Source organism: Thermobia domestica, unplaced genomic scaffold, assembly GCF_964235325.1.
Source record: "Thermobia domestica unplaced genomic scaffold, izTheDome1.hap1.1 HAP1_SCAFFOLD_156, whole genome shotgun sequence".
In the NCBI taxonomy this organism is placed as follows: Eukaryota; Metazoa; Arthropoda; class Insecta; order Zygentoma; family Lepismatidae; genus Thermobia; species Thermobia domestica.
In genome coordinates, this window is record NW_027655900.1 from 366,382 (window position 1) to 383,022 (window position 16,641).

Consider the following 16,641-nt stretch of genomic DNA (forward strand, 5'->3'; position numbering starts at 1 on the left):
CACTGAATCCAGATTTCGAAATTCCAGGATTATTGATATGTCAATCGTGTTTCATGGACGAGAAACGTGTGTCCTCCTTATCCAAAATCGCTCACATTTTTCACCCATAAAAAGAGTTGAGACCGTCAGTCGTCCTGGGATTTAGAAGGTTGGATTCTGGGTAACAAAATACATGACATCCATACCCTGGGCTCAACTGCACAGAATTTTCTGTATGGCTCTGTTACGTTTATTCTCCTATCCAAAATTGCTCGTTTTTCGCCCACAACAAAACACTTGACAAGATCGATTTTCCTAGGTTTCGAAATTTGGATTCTGTGTAACAAAATGCATTGAACCCACACCAATGGGTCCAGGACACAAAAATTTTTATTTGTGTATGGGGAGAGGGGGTGTGACTGTGTAATTAATTAAATGCAAAGGTAGAGGTAGGTAAAATGATTGGTGTAACCAGAATATCTTGCTGCTGGGGGCAAGGACCTCTTCTGACAGTAGAAAGGATAAAGCCTATATGATCCAATGGAATTCTACGATGCAATATTGTTCTAGGGGTAGACTGGTCCCACTTGTCACTTCACTGATAGTAGCTATGAGGAATATTAATATCTAATGGTGTCTTTATATAATATTAAAGCGCTGTTCTTTATAATTCCAATAAATTAACCATATCTATCCAGAATACATACAACGTTTTTATCTCTGATTTGCTTTCAATATTAAATAAAATTTTTCAAGAATTCACATATTCTACTCCATAAAGTTTCAACAAAATCAAATATCATGAAAATTTTCTTCTTAATAGAAAAAATCGATATTTTATTTCTTTAAATTCCTTACTCTTAGCTAACAATTGATAGGTTTGTCGCTATCGATACGAACAATCGAAATTCTACGTCTAAATTACGCAAAAAAAATATGGCTTCTCTATGGTTCCGGATTCATGTAGGATCTATAATGTTGACAGCTTAGAGATCTTCAAAACAAAATATCGGTTTACTTTCTTTGGCACTTTTAAGAAGATATATGACTATGTGATATTTCTTAATTTATTGGTGAAGAATATAGAAATAATAAACGAATGCTTCAAGTTGTTAATAAACTGTAAGTGTACTTTTTCAATTTTATCATTGAATTATAATACTACTGAACAGTGTTTTACCTTATTGTATATTCCCCAGAGATTGCAAAGTATTTTCTCTCCTTCTTTCTCTTTCTTCTTTTGGAAATCATTAAGCTTTCGATCAATCTTATAAACTTAATATTTTCTTCTAGCAACATAAAATACAATACCATATTAAAATAAGGTAAGTGTGTGCAATTTCACCATGTTTACAATTTCGTCACCTGCTACTATTAAGAAGCTCTGATAAATGATCAGTAAAATAGCGTTAGTGTCTAGTCAATCAATCTATGCTGCCTCCCATGAGGCGTGTGACCAGGAGACGGCGCGTTGGACCCGTTTATAGGGACGTTGGACTAATATTATGAGTTGAAAATATTTCAAATTGTAGCGTGACTTGAAAGTTAATTTGCAGTATAGTGACGCACAGATAAAGTTTAAACTTTCTGTATACAATATTGTGAACAATTAGATAAAATCACATAGCTTTTTCACCCCAGAATGTAATATAGTTCAGTGTTTGGAATTTCAGCACACAGCAAACACGATCAGAAAATTGTAAGATAAGATTTTCTTGTCAGAGGATTTTTTGGTAAGTCAAGTTTAACATAGCAAAATGGAGTGACAATTCTATTGAAAGTATTTAAATGGTTACCAAATGATTTCTACAAAACCATAATGGTTGCAAAGGGAAAAATTCAATTCATACTGTGAGCAAACAGCTTAACGTTCTATGAAAAACATATGGCATAAGGGGGCCGCGGTGCCTCAGTGGTAGAGCGTTCACCTCTTGTGCAGGGGGTCCTTCGTTCGATCCCCTCTTTCCAAGTGAACTATGTGGTGGACAAACACGTGCGCGTGGGTTTTCTAAGGGTTTTACCGTTTCCTGCCACTTTCTTCGTACCATCGTTTTCTTCATTTCAAATCACCACTGTCTCATTTAGCCTACCCAGCATACTCGTGAGAAATAAAACTTAAAGATTTCATATCCCTCCAGACAATACGTACACGACTGAAACGCAAATTAGTGTTACATTCAGAAATGGAAGAAATTTTAATCCAAAGAATTTTGCGCCTAGCTGATGTTTCATTCTCGCTAGCGTGTAAAGTTTTCAAGTAAAATGTCTATAGTAAATACAATTTAACAAATCTATCTGATGACGGATTTTGACAGTTTTTTTTTTTTTTTTTTTTTTTTTTTAATTTTAAAGTGCTTTTTCTCCTCTTCAACAATTTGAGATGTTATTGATTTTTCTCTTGGATTCTCCGATTCACACAAGTTAATTGATATTTGTGTTTCCGCTTTTAGGTTTATATTTATTTTTAGCAACCACTATAATGGTCTACATATCATGTTTTCGTTGCAGAGGGTGAACAGAAACATAAAATACTCACATGCTTATTAATAAAGACACGCACACACAGAAAGATGAGTGTTTTTTCTAATGAACTTGAAAGGTTCGTTACTGAATTCTTCGATTCTTTTCAATTTTAAGGCCCCCATTCGATAGAGCATCAAAAACTATCTGAGAAAGTGATGGAATTTTTCACGTCACTCTTCCCGAAATATTGGCCGTTCCCGAAATATTGGCCAAAAAAGTTCCAAATTTGGGAGTTTTAAGCAGCCATATCTCTGGAACCATAAGTCATAGAAAGATGATATTTTGCCAATTTATCAATTTTGAGCCCTCCATTTTGCGCACGTGTCTTCGTAAAATAAAAAGTCGTAGAACAGAACTCTAAAACAAAATATATGGAAAAAATTTAGTACTCAAAAAAATTATAAATATATGGGCATATGTATATATATATATATATATATATATATATATATACAGGATGTTAATCAACTATACCGACAAACTGTAAGAGGTGATTTCTCACATCAAGATAAGAGAAAAAGTTCATATAAACCTATGGCGAAAAGTGCATAGTTTCAGAGCTAGGGCTGTCCAAAATCACGAAAAAGCAAAATTTCAATGGGCCCTACTTCAAATACCAGAATCTGGGGATGGTGGTCCTTATCAGCATAAAGGAAGCCACACATACACAATGCAAAAGTGTATATTTCATCAATTGTCAATAGATGCAAAGGGAATTCTCTACAGGGTGTAATTCTCAGATATGTTTTCAATAGAGCTTTTAGATATGATTTCAAGAAGGGTCCAAAGTAGGGAGGAAGTAAACCTTGACAACAATATAAATCCAATGCTTCGGAAAGAAGGCGGAAGTGTTAGGAACCGGTAGCTCCATGTTTCTTTCTGTTCGGAATAGCGTGTGATGACATTTATTTCGTCACAGTATAGGTTTCATTTTATGTTTTCTTCACTTATAAGCTTGAAAGAAAACATGCGTTTTCCCGAGCACGAGAGCCCGTGCTGCTGACGATTCTTAACAATTCCGACATCGCGCCAAAGGATTACGTGTCCACTGCTATGAAGGCTTATCGCTTTCCTACTTCGGACCAGTGATAAAGTCAAAGCATATCTCAAAATTCGGTTGATGGCATGTTTGGGAATTTAACCCTGCAGGGAATAATCTGTACACCTACTGAACATTAATGAAATATGAACTTTTGCATTCCGTATGGGTGACTTCCTTTACGATGATAAGTACCAACATCCACAGTCTCTCGAATTCAAAATAGGACTTCTTGAAATTTGGCATTTTCGCGACTTTGGACAGCTCAAGCTCTGAAACTATGCACTTTTCGCCATAGATCAATATGATTTTTTCTCTTCTTTTGATGTAAGGAATCGCCTCTCAAAGTTTGTCTGTATAGTTCATTAACAACCTGTATATATATAATATATATATAACAACAAGAAAAAATAATTCTTTTTAAGTTCGTTCTGGCAATGTTCTTGGAGCATTCTCAACTATATATATATATATATATATATATATATATATATATATATATATATATATATATATATCCTAATGAGTAAAAGGGTGATAGGAAAAGGAATTTCAAGGTGCAATTAAGTGCCTTACTAATCCGTATTAATCGTTGATAGAAATTTAGACTTCCATATCATTCACTGACTTTAAAAGGTATAAATGCCTCTACTACTCTTTCAAGTGCTCTTACGTTCATAGTAAAAGACAAGAAATATGAAACAAAAATTTTAGCACCTCACGATAATACCTTCTAACTTAAACAAGATAGTCGTTATTTTTTTTTTTTTTTTGCAATTTCAATTTATTGTATTCGCAAAAAAAAAAAAAAAAAATTGGCGCTCGCTCTGAAACAATTACGAAACTTTCTTGGTGTTTTCAAGAAGTAAGTTATACTGTAGTAAACATTTCTACATAAAATCGTTTCAAATAGAAATCTATGGGCAGTTATTTTCAGAGTGAGGAAGTCCCCATACCACGTGTGGTTACGGCAAAGAAAATAGGCGAGTGTGCTTGAGTGTGAAAGCGATAGTAAAAGTCATTATTGTTGCATACCCAAATATGCTACTAAAAAGTGTAAAATATAGCTTGAGTCTCAAGAAAAATGTGCACATAGCCACCATAAAGTCCAAATGACATATAATCGAACTAGGAACCCCTAGAAGCAGAAGTGAGACCTCTACCACTGAGCCAGAAATACTCAGTGTATAAATGGCAATATATGAAATTGCCCCTACCAAACATTTGATATCAACTTGAGTGTCTAAATACAATAGATAATTCTACTTACCCGCGAGACGACGGTTTGAATCTCAAGATCGGCAAAGCGACGTCCCAGACACATTCGGCGTCCGTAGCCAAACGGAAGCGACACAAACGGATGGATTTTCTTCTGTAAATGAGGACACAATTTGTCGTTCCCAGACTGTCCAGGCTTTAACCATCGCTCAGGGATGAACTTATCTGGTTCTGGGACATACTTCGACAAGTTACTAATAACATAATGTGGAAATACCACTTGTGTCTGAAAAGAAAAAGAAGCGAATAGGGAGAGATAAATCATTTTCGTAACACAGTTTTATTATAAAATAGCTAACGAAAGAGACGTGGAATTAACACTAGATTTAGGGCAGTTCACGTCTTTTTTTTTTTTTTTTTTTTTTTGGTTACAACTCAGCCCCTTTTGCTGACTACTCGCGGCACAGTAATATACGTAATGGGAACATTGACTCAGATTCACATTAATTACTAGTGTCCATCTATAAAGATCTGAAGAAAAATGAACAATTCTATGCTTTTGAAACAGTTTTATTGTTCTTTTTTTCTCAAAATTGTAAGTTCTACAACAATCCACGAGACGGAGAGAAGCTATTTCTCTTCTTGTCTCGTCTCCACTCGAGTTGTTCAGTAACCTCAAGTACCGTACGCAAGAAAATTTTTATCACCGAAATGGAAAAAGAAGGTATATACCTAAAAAATACTTTAAAAGATGCTATACTTAAAAGCAAATATGAGCTCTTTCATGGTTAAGCGGTTAGCGTATGGAAACCCGGGTCGATTCCAGGTGTAAGCTCATGTAGTTCGGATTCCACGTTAATCAATAGGTCCACATCTCATACAGCCTACGCTGAACGAGACGCTAAACTCAAAATGAAATCAGAAACATATATTCTAGACTCATGGTATGTGTAGTTTTAACTTAACAATTTTTTAAAGAGTGTGTTCCACTGTAGAATTAGTGCAAGAGCTCCGTCTCCCGGATAACGGCTGAACTTAATTCCTGCTTATTCTTTACAGAATTCAATTCGTCAACGAAATCAAAACAACAAATTGCGCATTTCAATATTTACAAAATCGAATTAAAAAATCTTTAGTTTCTACTCAAATAGATAGTAGCGACACTATGTAGCACATCTCGCACTGAATGACCTAGCAACAGTTTCGCAAGTAGTCATAATTTAGATGTGTAGATTGCGGGACTGTAACAGCACTTGGGGTGCTATCAAGGGCACCCATGTTGTGGTTTCCAAGCGGGGTGCAAGTACAAGCAACGTTTCAAATATAGTTTCAAATTTTGCTGTAACTAATGTAAAAATTCTATTGGGTTTTCGTTATTCCCAAGTACAATTTCCTCATAAGGGGCGGGCGCCCCACCTTGCCCTCCCCCCTGATGGGCGCCCTTGGGTGCTATTGTGGTTAAGGTAAGAAATATGTGTTTCTACCCAAGTCTACAGTGACACGGCCAATGCTTAACAAGACTATATTTTAGACTAGCCATCGGCTAGCTAGAGGTTCCATCCCCCAGACCCCCGCGTATGCTGGCCTCGCATCTCTTGTGTACCAACCTGTGCATTACAGTGAATTTCGTGCATTTGCTGTTCATATTTCGTGAATTTGCTCACCCACGCCTTTGCTCGGTCTACTACTTCGCATCTCTTAAACCCACAATTCTACTGAATTTCAAGTTTCTTTTCGTATTTCAACTATATGAAAGATAAGATTTTGTATCCCAATAAAATAACCATTTATATAACATAGGAATTTCTTCAGCCCCCTATAGACCCCTTAAAAATTGAAAATATTCACTTTTGGCAATTTTCCTGGCCTGCAAGGCTGCAATAATGCCAAATTTCATCATAATACTGCTAAAAGTGACTAAACATATTGGGGTGTAGAAAATGTCCCATATAAATAACAGGGGAAAGATTTTTTAGTTCTCCATAAAGCCACTCTAAAGTTGTAAATTTTTATTTTTAGTGATTTACGTAGGTAATACTAACGAAAACGTACAACCATACCGATTTTCAAGTTTCCATTCTAATTCCAAGTACCTAAAACATGATATTATAAGTGCAAAAAAGGCCCATTTAAATAACATGGAGAAATTTTTTATCCCCCCTTTAGAACCCCTAAAATTTAAAAATGTTCACTTTTGGAAATTTTCCTGTCGGCTAGTCCCGGAGAGCTACAATTGTGAAAAATGTCAATTTTCCACGTCAACTGAAAGTGCCCTTTAATTTGTGTCAGCTCATGTAGTGTTATATATAGTTAAGATATAAATATGTTAAACAATAGTCCTTACTAGTTTATTAAAATGTAATGAAATTTTTCAGTATATAGAAAATTATTATTAAATTCCAACGGTATTTAGTTCAAAATGTAAGAAAAGATTTAGTAGAAAATATCACGTCCTCGATTGTTATTATTGAAAACAGTTTGTGACCACAGCCTCGATAATAGTGCTTGGCCTTAAGAGCCATCTTTGAATTTAAAACATCACAAGAACTAACTAACTCGGGTTGTATGGAACCAGGAGGGTCGCATTCATGGGTTAAAATGGGGTTACCGTGGCCAAGTATTTTTCAACTTTTTAGGTTTAAAATGTAGATTTGTATGATGCGTGTCCAATGGCACCACTTTTGATGTTTGGAACCGACCGCTTCAAGTTCAAATTAGAAGTCAAAAATAAAAACTGGGACCATTTGGGCAATGTGGATCAGTGACCGACTGGGACAAAATAAGTGTCATTCGATTCGTATCCACAAACATGAATAATTGATATGCCATTTTTTTTCGAACATTCTTATTATTTTCAAAGACTTAAGTCTGCGTTCTTCCCTCAAAGTAAGCGACCATATTTCGTAACAATACAGTGCAACAGCCATAATTATCATTTTATAATAAATCTAACTAGATTTTCTTTTATAAAATTCCAGAGTCACTAACAATGTACAACAATATTACTCTCCTAACCAAATCGTAGTTTCTTTTTTCTGAAATCAATAAATAATTTATATACCGGTGTCTTGTATTCCCATTTCTTGTCGAGTATTTTACGAATGATTAACATCTAGACGATAGTTGATCGATTTCGCTTAAATCCGCACTGATAATCACCAATAATTTTCTGTGCATATAGGGTCAATCTAGCTGATAAAATATTTGAGATAATTTTATACAATAATGACAGTAGACAACATTGTCTTGATAATTATTTCAATCAGTTTTGTCGCTTTTCTTGTGAATTGGAACTATGATTGATTCTTTCCACTCTTGAGGTAATGGCTCTTAGTTCCAGAATTTATTTATCTCTATCCACAAATTTTCCCCTGCAGCTAAACTTAACAGGAATTTTCGTCTACATCTGTATATTTAGTGCGTCTTGACTTTCTTTAGGAACTAAAACCAGGGGTGCCCACAAGGGGGGACTATGACGCAAACTGCGTCATTGAAATATTTGGGGGGGTTAAAAATCTATATAAATATGTTTGATGGGGGGTAAAATTAATCGAAAAGAAGATTTTTTCATGGAAGAACACCTACGGATAGATAGTTGGGGGGGGTGCGTCATGGACATAAGGGGGGGGTGGGCACCACTGCTAAAACAATTTCTATTTCTGTTTGGCTTGGCTCTGGGATATACGGCTCTGCTATACACATTTCTCCTTCACATTCATTATTGTTTGGCTGCGTGATGAGTAAATTGTCAAAGAATTCCTCCCAAAGAAATACTCTGTTCAAAATACTTTCCGTATCTCCACAAGATAAATAATTTTTCTTAAATTTGTTGATGCCTTTTATGTGTCCCGAATATTTTTATTTTTACTATTAACTTAAATAATGTTAGCTTTCGAAATATCACATATTGGCTTTTTCTATAAGGTTCTAAAGTTACCCCTGATGTCAACAAGATTTTGATTGATCGCATCTTGGAACCAACGCAGGTTTGCCTAACTGGTTCATACTAGCTTTGCTATATTAAATAACTAAAATAAGAAATACAAATTTCTGAGCAATGCAACGTTTATTTAAAAGTAACATTAGATTAGATTCATCAGACACTTTCCTAAGAAATTAGAAAGTGTCTGATGAAGCTAACATGTTCAGTTACCGGCAGTTGGCGAAATTGTTACACGTTTATTATTTTTAAATAAACATTGTTTTGTTCAGAAATTTGTATTTCTAGTTCAGGTTTGCCTGTTTGATCTTCTCTGCTAGGTTTCAGTACATTCTTAATCGATCCTACGTATTTCAGCACGCTATTACCCACTTTTCTTTAGCTGTTCCTAATTTTAACTATGTATATTCAACACTAGTGCATTCATAACTTTGTAAATCTTAAAATCTATTCGACATTTCCAATTCATTCTGCCTTTCTCCTCTCCCTTGTACCTCCTTTAATTTCCTTAAATTAAACCTCTTAGCTTTCAAGTTCTGAAGTTTTCCTTTTCACAACGATAATTTCTCTCTCATACTCCCTGCTACCAGAAAGTGCCAAGGGCGCCTATCCTGGGGGGGACGGGCCCCCCAAATTTATAGAGAAATCGTCGCCCTTGGGTAGTGCTCACTATCACAATAAGCTTCTCTCAGCGATCGAACTTCAATTGTGCTATAGCCTGTTTTCTTCTATCTGCTAAAACGTGATCAATTTCATTATATATTTTCCATCTTGTGGGGTTACGAGGTTTCTGTGAATGTTTGTGATCACGTGCCTCTTTTTACAGGACGAGGTTGTTATTCTCACGCAGTGTTGCCACACTTGGTACAATTGTACCAGATTCAGTCCTTTTTGTCATTCATCGGCCCGTTGGTACCACGCTAACATTTTCAGCACCTTTTGTTTAAAAGTTGGTACAATTCTTCCCAATTCAGCACCATTTAACAAATATTGTCACATTTTCAAAAGTTCACGTTACTCATACTGTGTTGGACTCTTAAGAAATGCTGGTGAACATTCATTTTGTGACGTTGCACTGCATAACGCTACAAACTTTTGTGTGTAAAATTCGTAATTCGACCTATACCTGGAAACAAATGACGCTAGATGGGCGCATCCGCGCCACGCAGGAAGGAGACGAGAAAGAAGCAGTGTGGTGGAAATTTTAGTTTCTTTCTTTTTTTTTTTTTAAGTACACACATGTTGAATCAAGTGTTGCATATTCTGAAGAAGACCAGCGTGTGCTATCAAAACAATAATGGCACCAGTGCCGTACCTTGGAAAATCAGCGCTGGGCGAGAATATACAACGGCGCCCCCTTACATATGACTGAGGTCGATAGACCAGCCGCTAAACGTCACTATGGTTGGCGCGAAGCGTAATACAATTTTTAAAAATAAACTATTGTTTTCCTTGATGTTGACCACTTTTTCTTACTTTTTATTCACTTTATATATATATATTCTTATCACTTTATATATATTCTTTTTCCTTGCGAAGTTTGTGCCCCAATACTTCGGCGCCTGGGGCCGTCTCAACCCCCCCCCCTCCGAACAGCACAATATAGCACGAAAAAATACATTGACGTAGTTCCCGGCTTACCGGGCTAAGTTGTTTACTAGCGACGCCATATTGACGAATATAAAAAAAAAACGAACATTTCTGCGTTTTAGAGACCTATATCGATGCGTTGTAACAGACTTTAAACTTTATGTATAGGCCTAAAGCTAGATCAGGGATGATCATACGTGGACAAAAATATTTTACTTTTTGACATAAAATGAATTCAACCCTTTTTGTTTCAATTAGGTACTATTTTTCAGCCCACTCCACAGCTGGGACTGTGGCAAAGCTGTTCTCACGCCAAACTCCCAACCAAGATGATCACCCTTGTCGTTCGTCTCTGTCTAATTATTCAATATATTCGCAACTAACCTCTATATGTAGAGGTTCTCTCTTCGATCCGCAACCTGTAAACGCGCCATGCTGTGAAGGTAGAACTCATATTAGCACATCACTATGCTGACTCTAAGCTACCATTATTAAAACGGGCTTTATTGTAACATTTTAAAACAAGAATTTTATGTCAGATTATATATATATATATATATATATATATATATATATATATATATATATATATATATATATATATATATATATATATATATATAATTTCTCTATTATTTGATCTAGAATATGGTTTCTTTATTGAAGGTACCGCTCTGAGTATCATTATTAAACTGTAAAATTATTTTAAGAAAATTATTATTTGCCACTCATAATCAAGAAATAAATTCCCATATTCAGTAATGGGTGCCGTATTTATTTTACCATATATTCATCTTTTCATGTTACTGTGAGAGGCTCTACAGCAAATTTTTGGCGGCTCCATCGAGGCTATATAGTTTGCATACGCGTCTCCAATACACGATATGCTGGTTCGAATCCCAGCAGGACCTCATGTTGCTCAGGTCCCACTTAGGCTGTCGTTCATATATCATTGTTGCTGAAATAGATGTTATGCTACAATCCAAGGTTTAGCAACCACGAGGTAGCAGGGGGAACGCATGGGCGTTGTCAACGGAAATGAGAAAAATAAATGTATTTCATGATATACGATTCAATACTCTGTGCCTTATACTTTTAACACAATAGATATAAAAAGTCAGGCCTTGTATTAACGTCAAACCAATACTTACTCCTTTTGGAATATGGTATCCTGCTATTACTGTATCTCGTGTCATACATCTTCCATTTCCAATGACAACAGGGTACATTCTATAAAGAAAAATAAAAAGAAATGATTTGTTTTATTTCTGGCAACATACATAGTTTCACTATTTAAATACAATTATGTTAAATCATACTTTGTTTTCTGAATCTGAGATTTCATAATTAGTTTAGATTCTTTCAATCTGGAGTTTAGAAAATTAATTCTAAAGAGCTGAACGGGTGACCACGATGCACACAACGTACTCTGAATGTCATATTATTTTTCTTAAGTGTAATTTTATGCTCTTTCTTTAATTAACTCGTATTAATTGTATCTACATTTTGGGTGTTTTGAGTTGAGATGATTTGATTTTGAATGCAATGTCCCGTTCAGCAGCGAGGTTATATGAGACGTGGACCTACAGATTAACATGGAATTCAAAGCTCCCGCCGAGTGTTGAATCCGGTCTCCCACACAGCAGGTGCGTACACTAACCGCTTAGTCACGAAGAAGCTCTGAATATGATTTGATTAACACTCACTTTTGTAGTACTTTTCGGTTCTAGGTACTAGAAGACGCCTGTGAGACTTTTAAATGGAGTAAGTTCTTGATTTGAGCCCCATTGGCCGGTTGTATTCTTCCTTTTATCTTCTCATAATAGAACATTGAATCCTGAAGGTTTCTTCCGTTGACTCTGTATTCTATTTCTGGCCAGTCTTCCGAAACTCGGAACTATTAGACCTGGCAATTCTCGTGGCCCTAACGTCAGTCTGTTGTGTCCTCTCCATTTCACAACGTCCTACGATGCGTTTCGAATGCCGCCGCTGTCTAGTGTGTCTGATGAAACACAATTCTCACAAGAGTTTTACATGAACTTCCTGATATCGCAGCCTCACAATTTGGAACCTTGCGTAATGTTCGCGTTGTGCCTTCTCCAGTACTTCGCCCGAGCAGTTATTAGACACTCACTTAAACTAGTGTCAGTGCAGCTAAAATATGTTAGTGTCTCTTCGACGTGGAAGTCAATGTAAGTGCTAAAATCTACAGTTACAACACGTAAACCTTGTTACCATTCATTATATCATTTTCTTAAACAGTAAACTATGAACGATTACTACACTTCTCCTTCTTCCATACCTGATGCAAACGCTGCATTGGTTAAAGCTTTGGAAGCTGTTACGGTATAACTGCGTGAAAAAAGCAGATTTTACAATATGATTCTACCAATTCAACAAGGGCCTCAATTCATTTCGATGATGCATTCTCACAAATATGATCATACCATTGCTAAGACGAATACTACTGAAATTCATCACCTTCTCATCTCTTATCCTTTTCTCCAACAACTTATAGCCGTTGGTAAACAGTTTTTGATGGAATATATAAAGCTTTTCTGTATTGTGTTGCACTGCCAATGCGACAGCCAACAACATACCAGGCTTTACCGTGGTACATCCTCCTCCACTCTTTTGGACCTCTGCGTCTCAGTAGAAGCAAAAGAAAGCAAAAACATGCACAATCAGTGCGCCCAAATCCGAGAAATCATCAAACAATTGTAGACACCTCTCAAACTCGATGACTGATTAGCTAATCTCATCGTTCAACTTCATCTTCAACCTCACAACATACAGTATGCTGGCCTCCAGGAGATTCAAGGATTATTTTCTTAAGTCTTGTCCGGAAACTGTGGGTTGATGTGAGTAGTAGTATACATGGTGATATTTTTAAAACTCACGAATTTCATTTGGGCCTAGAATTTCTAGCTGAAGTCCGATTTGCATGCAGTTTATCACAAATTATCAAGGAAGGATGTGAGAATTATACAATCTATGTTATCTGGTTTAAATTCATCAAGGGTAATATTGGCCATGCCTCAAGAAAAATAGCGAATATTCGCCAGTGTACCTTACAATTGGAATAGGGTGCACTAGTGTGTGGATATTTTTCTTCGTTAGATGCCAACCTCGCCGCGGTCAATAAGAAACAGGAAATTGGGTCGTTCTATTTGGAATTGTCCTGTACAGTTCTGTGCTTCTGTGTCCGTATGATCAGGACACAGTGAGAATATTATACTCTTTGGAGTAACATGAGTTTATCGTTAAAAGTTTTTGCAGAACGGAATGTGTTGTTCCTTCGCAAAGGGATTTAGAAACAAATCTGCCTCACATTCTGCCCATACAGGAACATAATGTGGTTGCTGGTGAATAAATTCGAAAAAATAAGATCACTTCTGAGTGAGACAAGGAAGCATCGGACTCTAGAAAATGTCAGTTATCGACTCGTTAGGTCGCCCAAGAAATCTCTTTGTCGTTTGTTGTAAGAAACCGGCTATAGTTATTCAACATGTAATTTATGGGTGTTACCACTAACACTTAATCTGCATTCTGCAAAATTGCTTGATAAATCCAAAACCTTATCCCAATTATAAGATACACTGGTGAATATTTGCTGATTTACGTGAGGCGTGGTAGATATTACCCCGGACGAATTTAAATCAGTAAGCATAGTCCCATAAATCCCACATTCTTTCTTGATCATTTGCAACAAACCGCATGAAAATTGAATTTCAATTATAAATTCTGGACCAAAATGAAATCCGTGAGTTTTAAAAAGAATCATCCCGTACAAGTAATGCAAATTTCAGCACATTTCCTAATTTTAAGTGATTCCATAAACAAAATTACGTAATAATATTTTACAAAAATCACTTATCTGGAAAGTTATAATTTTGTATTGTAAATAATGTAAAAGTAAGCAAAGTAAGTAATTGGCGGGTGGGTGTGTAAAGTGCTTTAATTCAAAAGTTAGTGTTTTACACAAGTCGCATTTGAAAGTTCAAATGTAAATTCAAAAATTAGGTTTCGGATTTCAGATATAAATCCAAAAAACAGTCCTATTAATATTAAGGCTGCAGACTACTAAATATTTTTGAAAAAATAATATTTTTTCTTTTGCCTGTTTTTCGTAAGTGGAAAAAGGTAATAAAATGTAACTTACCACAGTAATAGATAATGTTATTCTACACCCGAAAATACGAATCGGAAGAATTTTCAGTGTTTCCATCCATACAAATTACAGTGTGACCAGAATTTTAATTACTCAAAAATCTAGGTTAATGCAGCGACTAGAAAAATGAACTCAACGGTAATTGATGACTTATCATGCTGGCTATGTCCCTTGTTTTCTACTTTTTAAATAATATTTCTGTTTATTTTATAAATCTTACATAAATTATTACAAAATAAATAAGTCATTACAAAATAAATAAAAACATTATTTCAAAAGTAGTAAACAAGGAACATAGACAGCATTATAAGTCATCAATTACCGTTGAGTTCATTATTCTAGTTGGTGCATTCACCTAGATTTTTCAGTAATTCAAATTCTGGTCACACTGTAATTTCTATGGATTGCAACACTGAAAATTCTTCCGCTTCGTATTTTCGGGTGTAGAATAACATTATCTATTATTGCGGTAAGTTACATTTTATTACGTCTTTCCACTTACGAAAAATGGGCAAAAGAAAAATTTCTAGTTTTTCAAAAATATTTAGTAGTCTGCCCCCTTAATAGCTACAACAGCTAATTATTTTTGATTTATGCCTGAACTTTCAAATACGATTCCTCTAAACACTAATTTTTACTTAACGCATGATGGAGACACGTGAGTCATACCGTCTGAAAGGCAATTTTATTCTCAAGAGAATGATGTGCGAAACATGACCCTAGGGTAATTAGGAATGTCTCAGGTAATTATAAAAATATCCCTCTGTATACGGGAATATGGTATATTGTCGGTATATATATTTTTTGGCGGGATTACTTCTGTACCTAGAAGATTGAAATTGTGCACAAACATTTAGCCTACCTAGTAGTATTTATCAGATTTTTCAGATCTCTGCGTTAAAAGAGGGGGGTCCAGAGGGGCTCAAAGTCGAAAAACGGCATATTTAGACCAAAAAATCCCCTTCTTTGGGATTTTCCCGCCTTATATACATGATGGGAGACACATGAGTCATACCGTCTGAAAGCCAGGTTTATTCTGAAGAGAATGATGTGCGAAACATGACCCTAGGGTAATTAGGGATGTATCAGGGAATTTTTATCAAAATGTACTTCTGTATAGGGGAATATGGTGCAATGTCGGTATATATATTTTATGGCGGGCTTATTTTTGCACCTAGAAGATTGAAATTGTGCACAAACATTCAGTTCACCGAGTAGTATTTAACAGATTTTTTCAGATTTATGCGTTAAAACAGGGGGTCCAGAGGGGCTAAAAGTTGAAAAAAGGGATATTTAGACGAAAAAAATCCCTTTTTTCGGGAATTTCCCGCCTTAAATACACGATAGAGACATGTGAATGGTACCGCCTGAAAGGCAGTTCTACTCTGAAGAGAATCATGGGCGAAGCATGACCCCAGGGTAATTTGGGATGTCTCAGGATTTTTTTTCCTGAGATCATAGTGTTTTGTGGTAATTTGAGGAATTGTGGGAATTCTTGATAAAATTTCTCCCGCCCTTACTATTCAAGGTAGAAACTTGAAATTTGGCACATACATTCAGTATATGAAGTACTATTTATCAGATTTTTTAGATGGCTACGTTCACACAGGGCCACTCCAGGGGGGGCCAAAGTGCGAGAAAAAATTTCTCTCCGAAATTTTCCTTTTGACATCATTTTTCCCTCTCCTGGTATAAAGTATGAGCATACAAGTGGTACCATTTGAAAGCCAGCTCTATTCTGAAGAGAATGAGGTATGAACCATGATCTTAGAATAAATAGTGACGATGCAGTAGCTGCTTGACAGAAAGTCTAAAAAACAGCCCAAAAAGCCGGGATCCTGAAAGGGTATATAATTTTTCCTATATGTATGTAAATACATGTAAAAAGCAAAACCACCGGCTTTTCCTGGGAACTTCACTTTCTTTTACTTATTGTTACCAGTGGTGCTATTCAGCCGGTTAGCAGCAGTTCGCGAGAACCGGTTGTTAAAATATTTTGAGTTCGCAGAACCCTTTGTTATAGGCAAACACAACAATACTTTTACCTAATTATAAACAAGAACAGTAAATTTTAGTTTAATTAAATTTTGTTTTTAGAAATTCTTAAGCTACAAGGTTAAACATATGATCTCTCAGAACAAGGTATAATCGTTTATCTCTTAAGTAGATAGGGAATGGGGA

General features: G+C 35.7%; 1 protein-coding gene across 1 annotated transcript in view; it reads right to left on the reverse strand.

The window, feature by feature from the left end:
- Positions 1-16,641, reverse strand: part of LOC145676472 (putative cytochrome P450 49a1) — a 79,388-nt gene that overhangs the window by 687 nt on the left and 62,060 nt on the right. Inside the window, exons 4-5 of the mRNA XM_081747276.1 lie at positions 11,441-11,519; positions 4,812-5,045 (exon numbers count right to left, since the gene is read on the reverse strand). Of these exons, the coding sequence (XP_081603402.1) occupies positions 4,812-5,045; positions 11,441-11,519 (313 nt within the window). The remainder of the gene's footprint in view (positions 1-4,811; positions 5,046-11,440; positions 11,520-16,641) is intronic.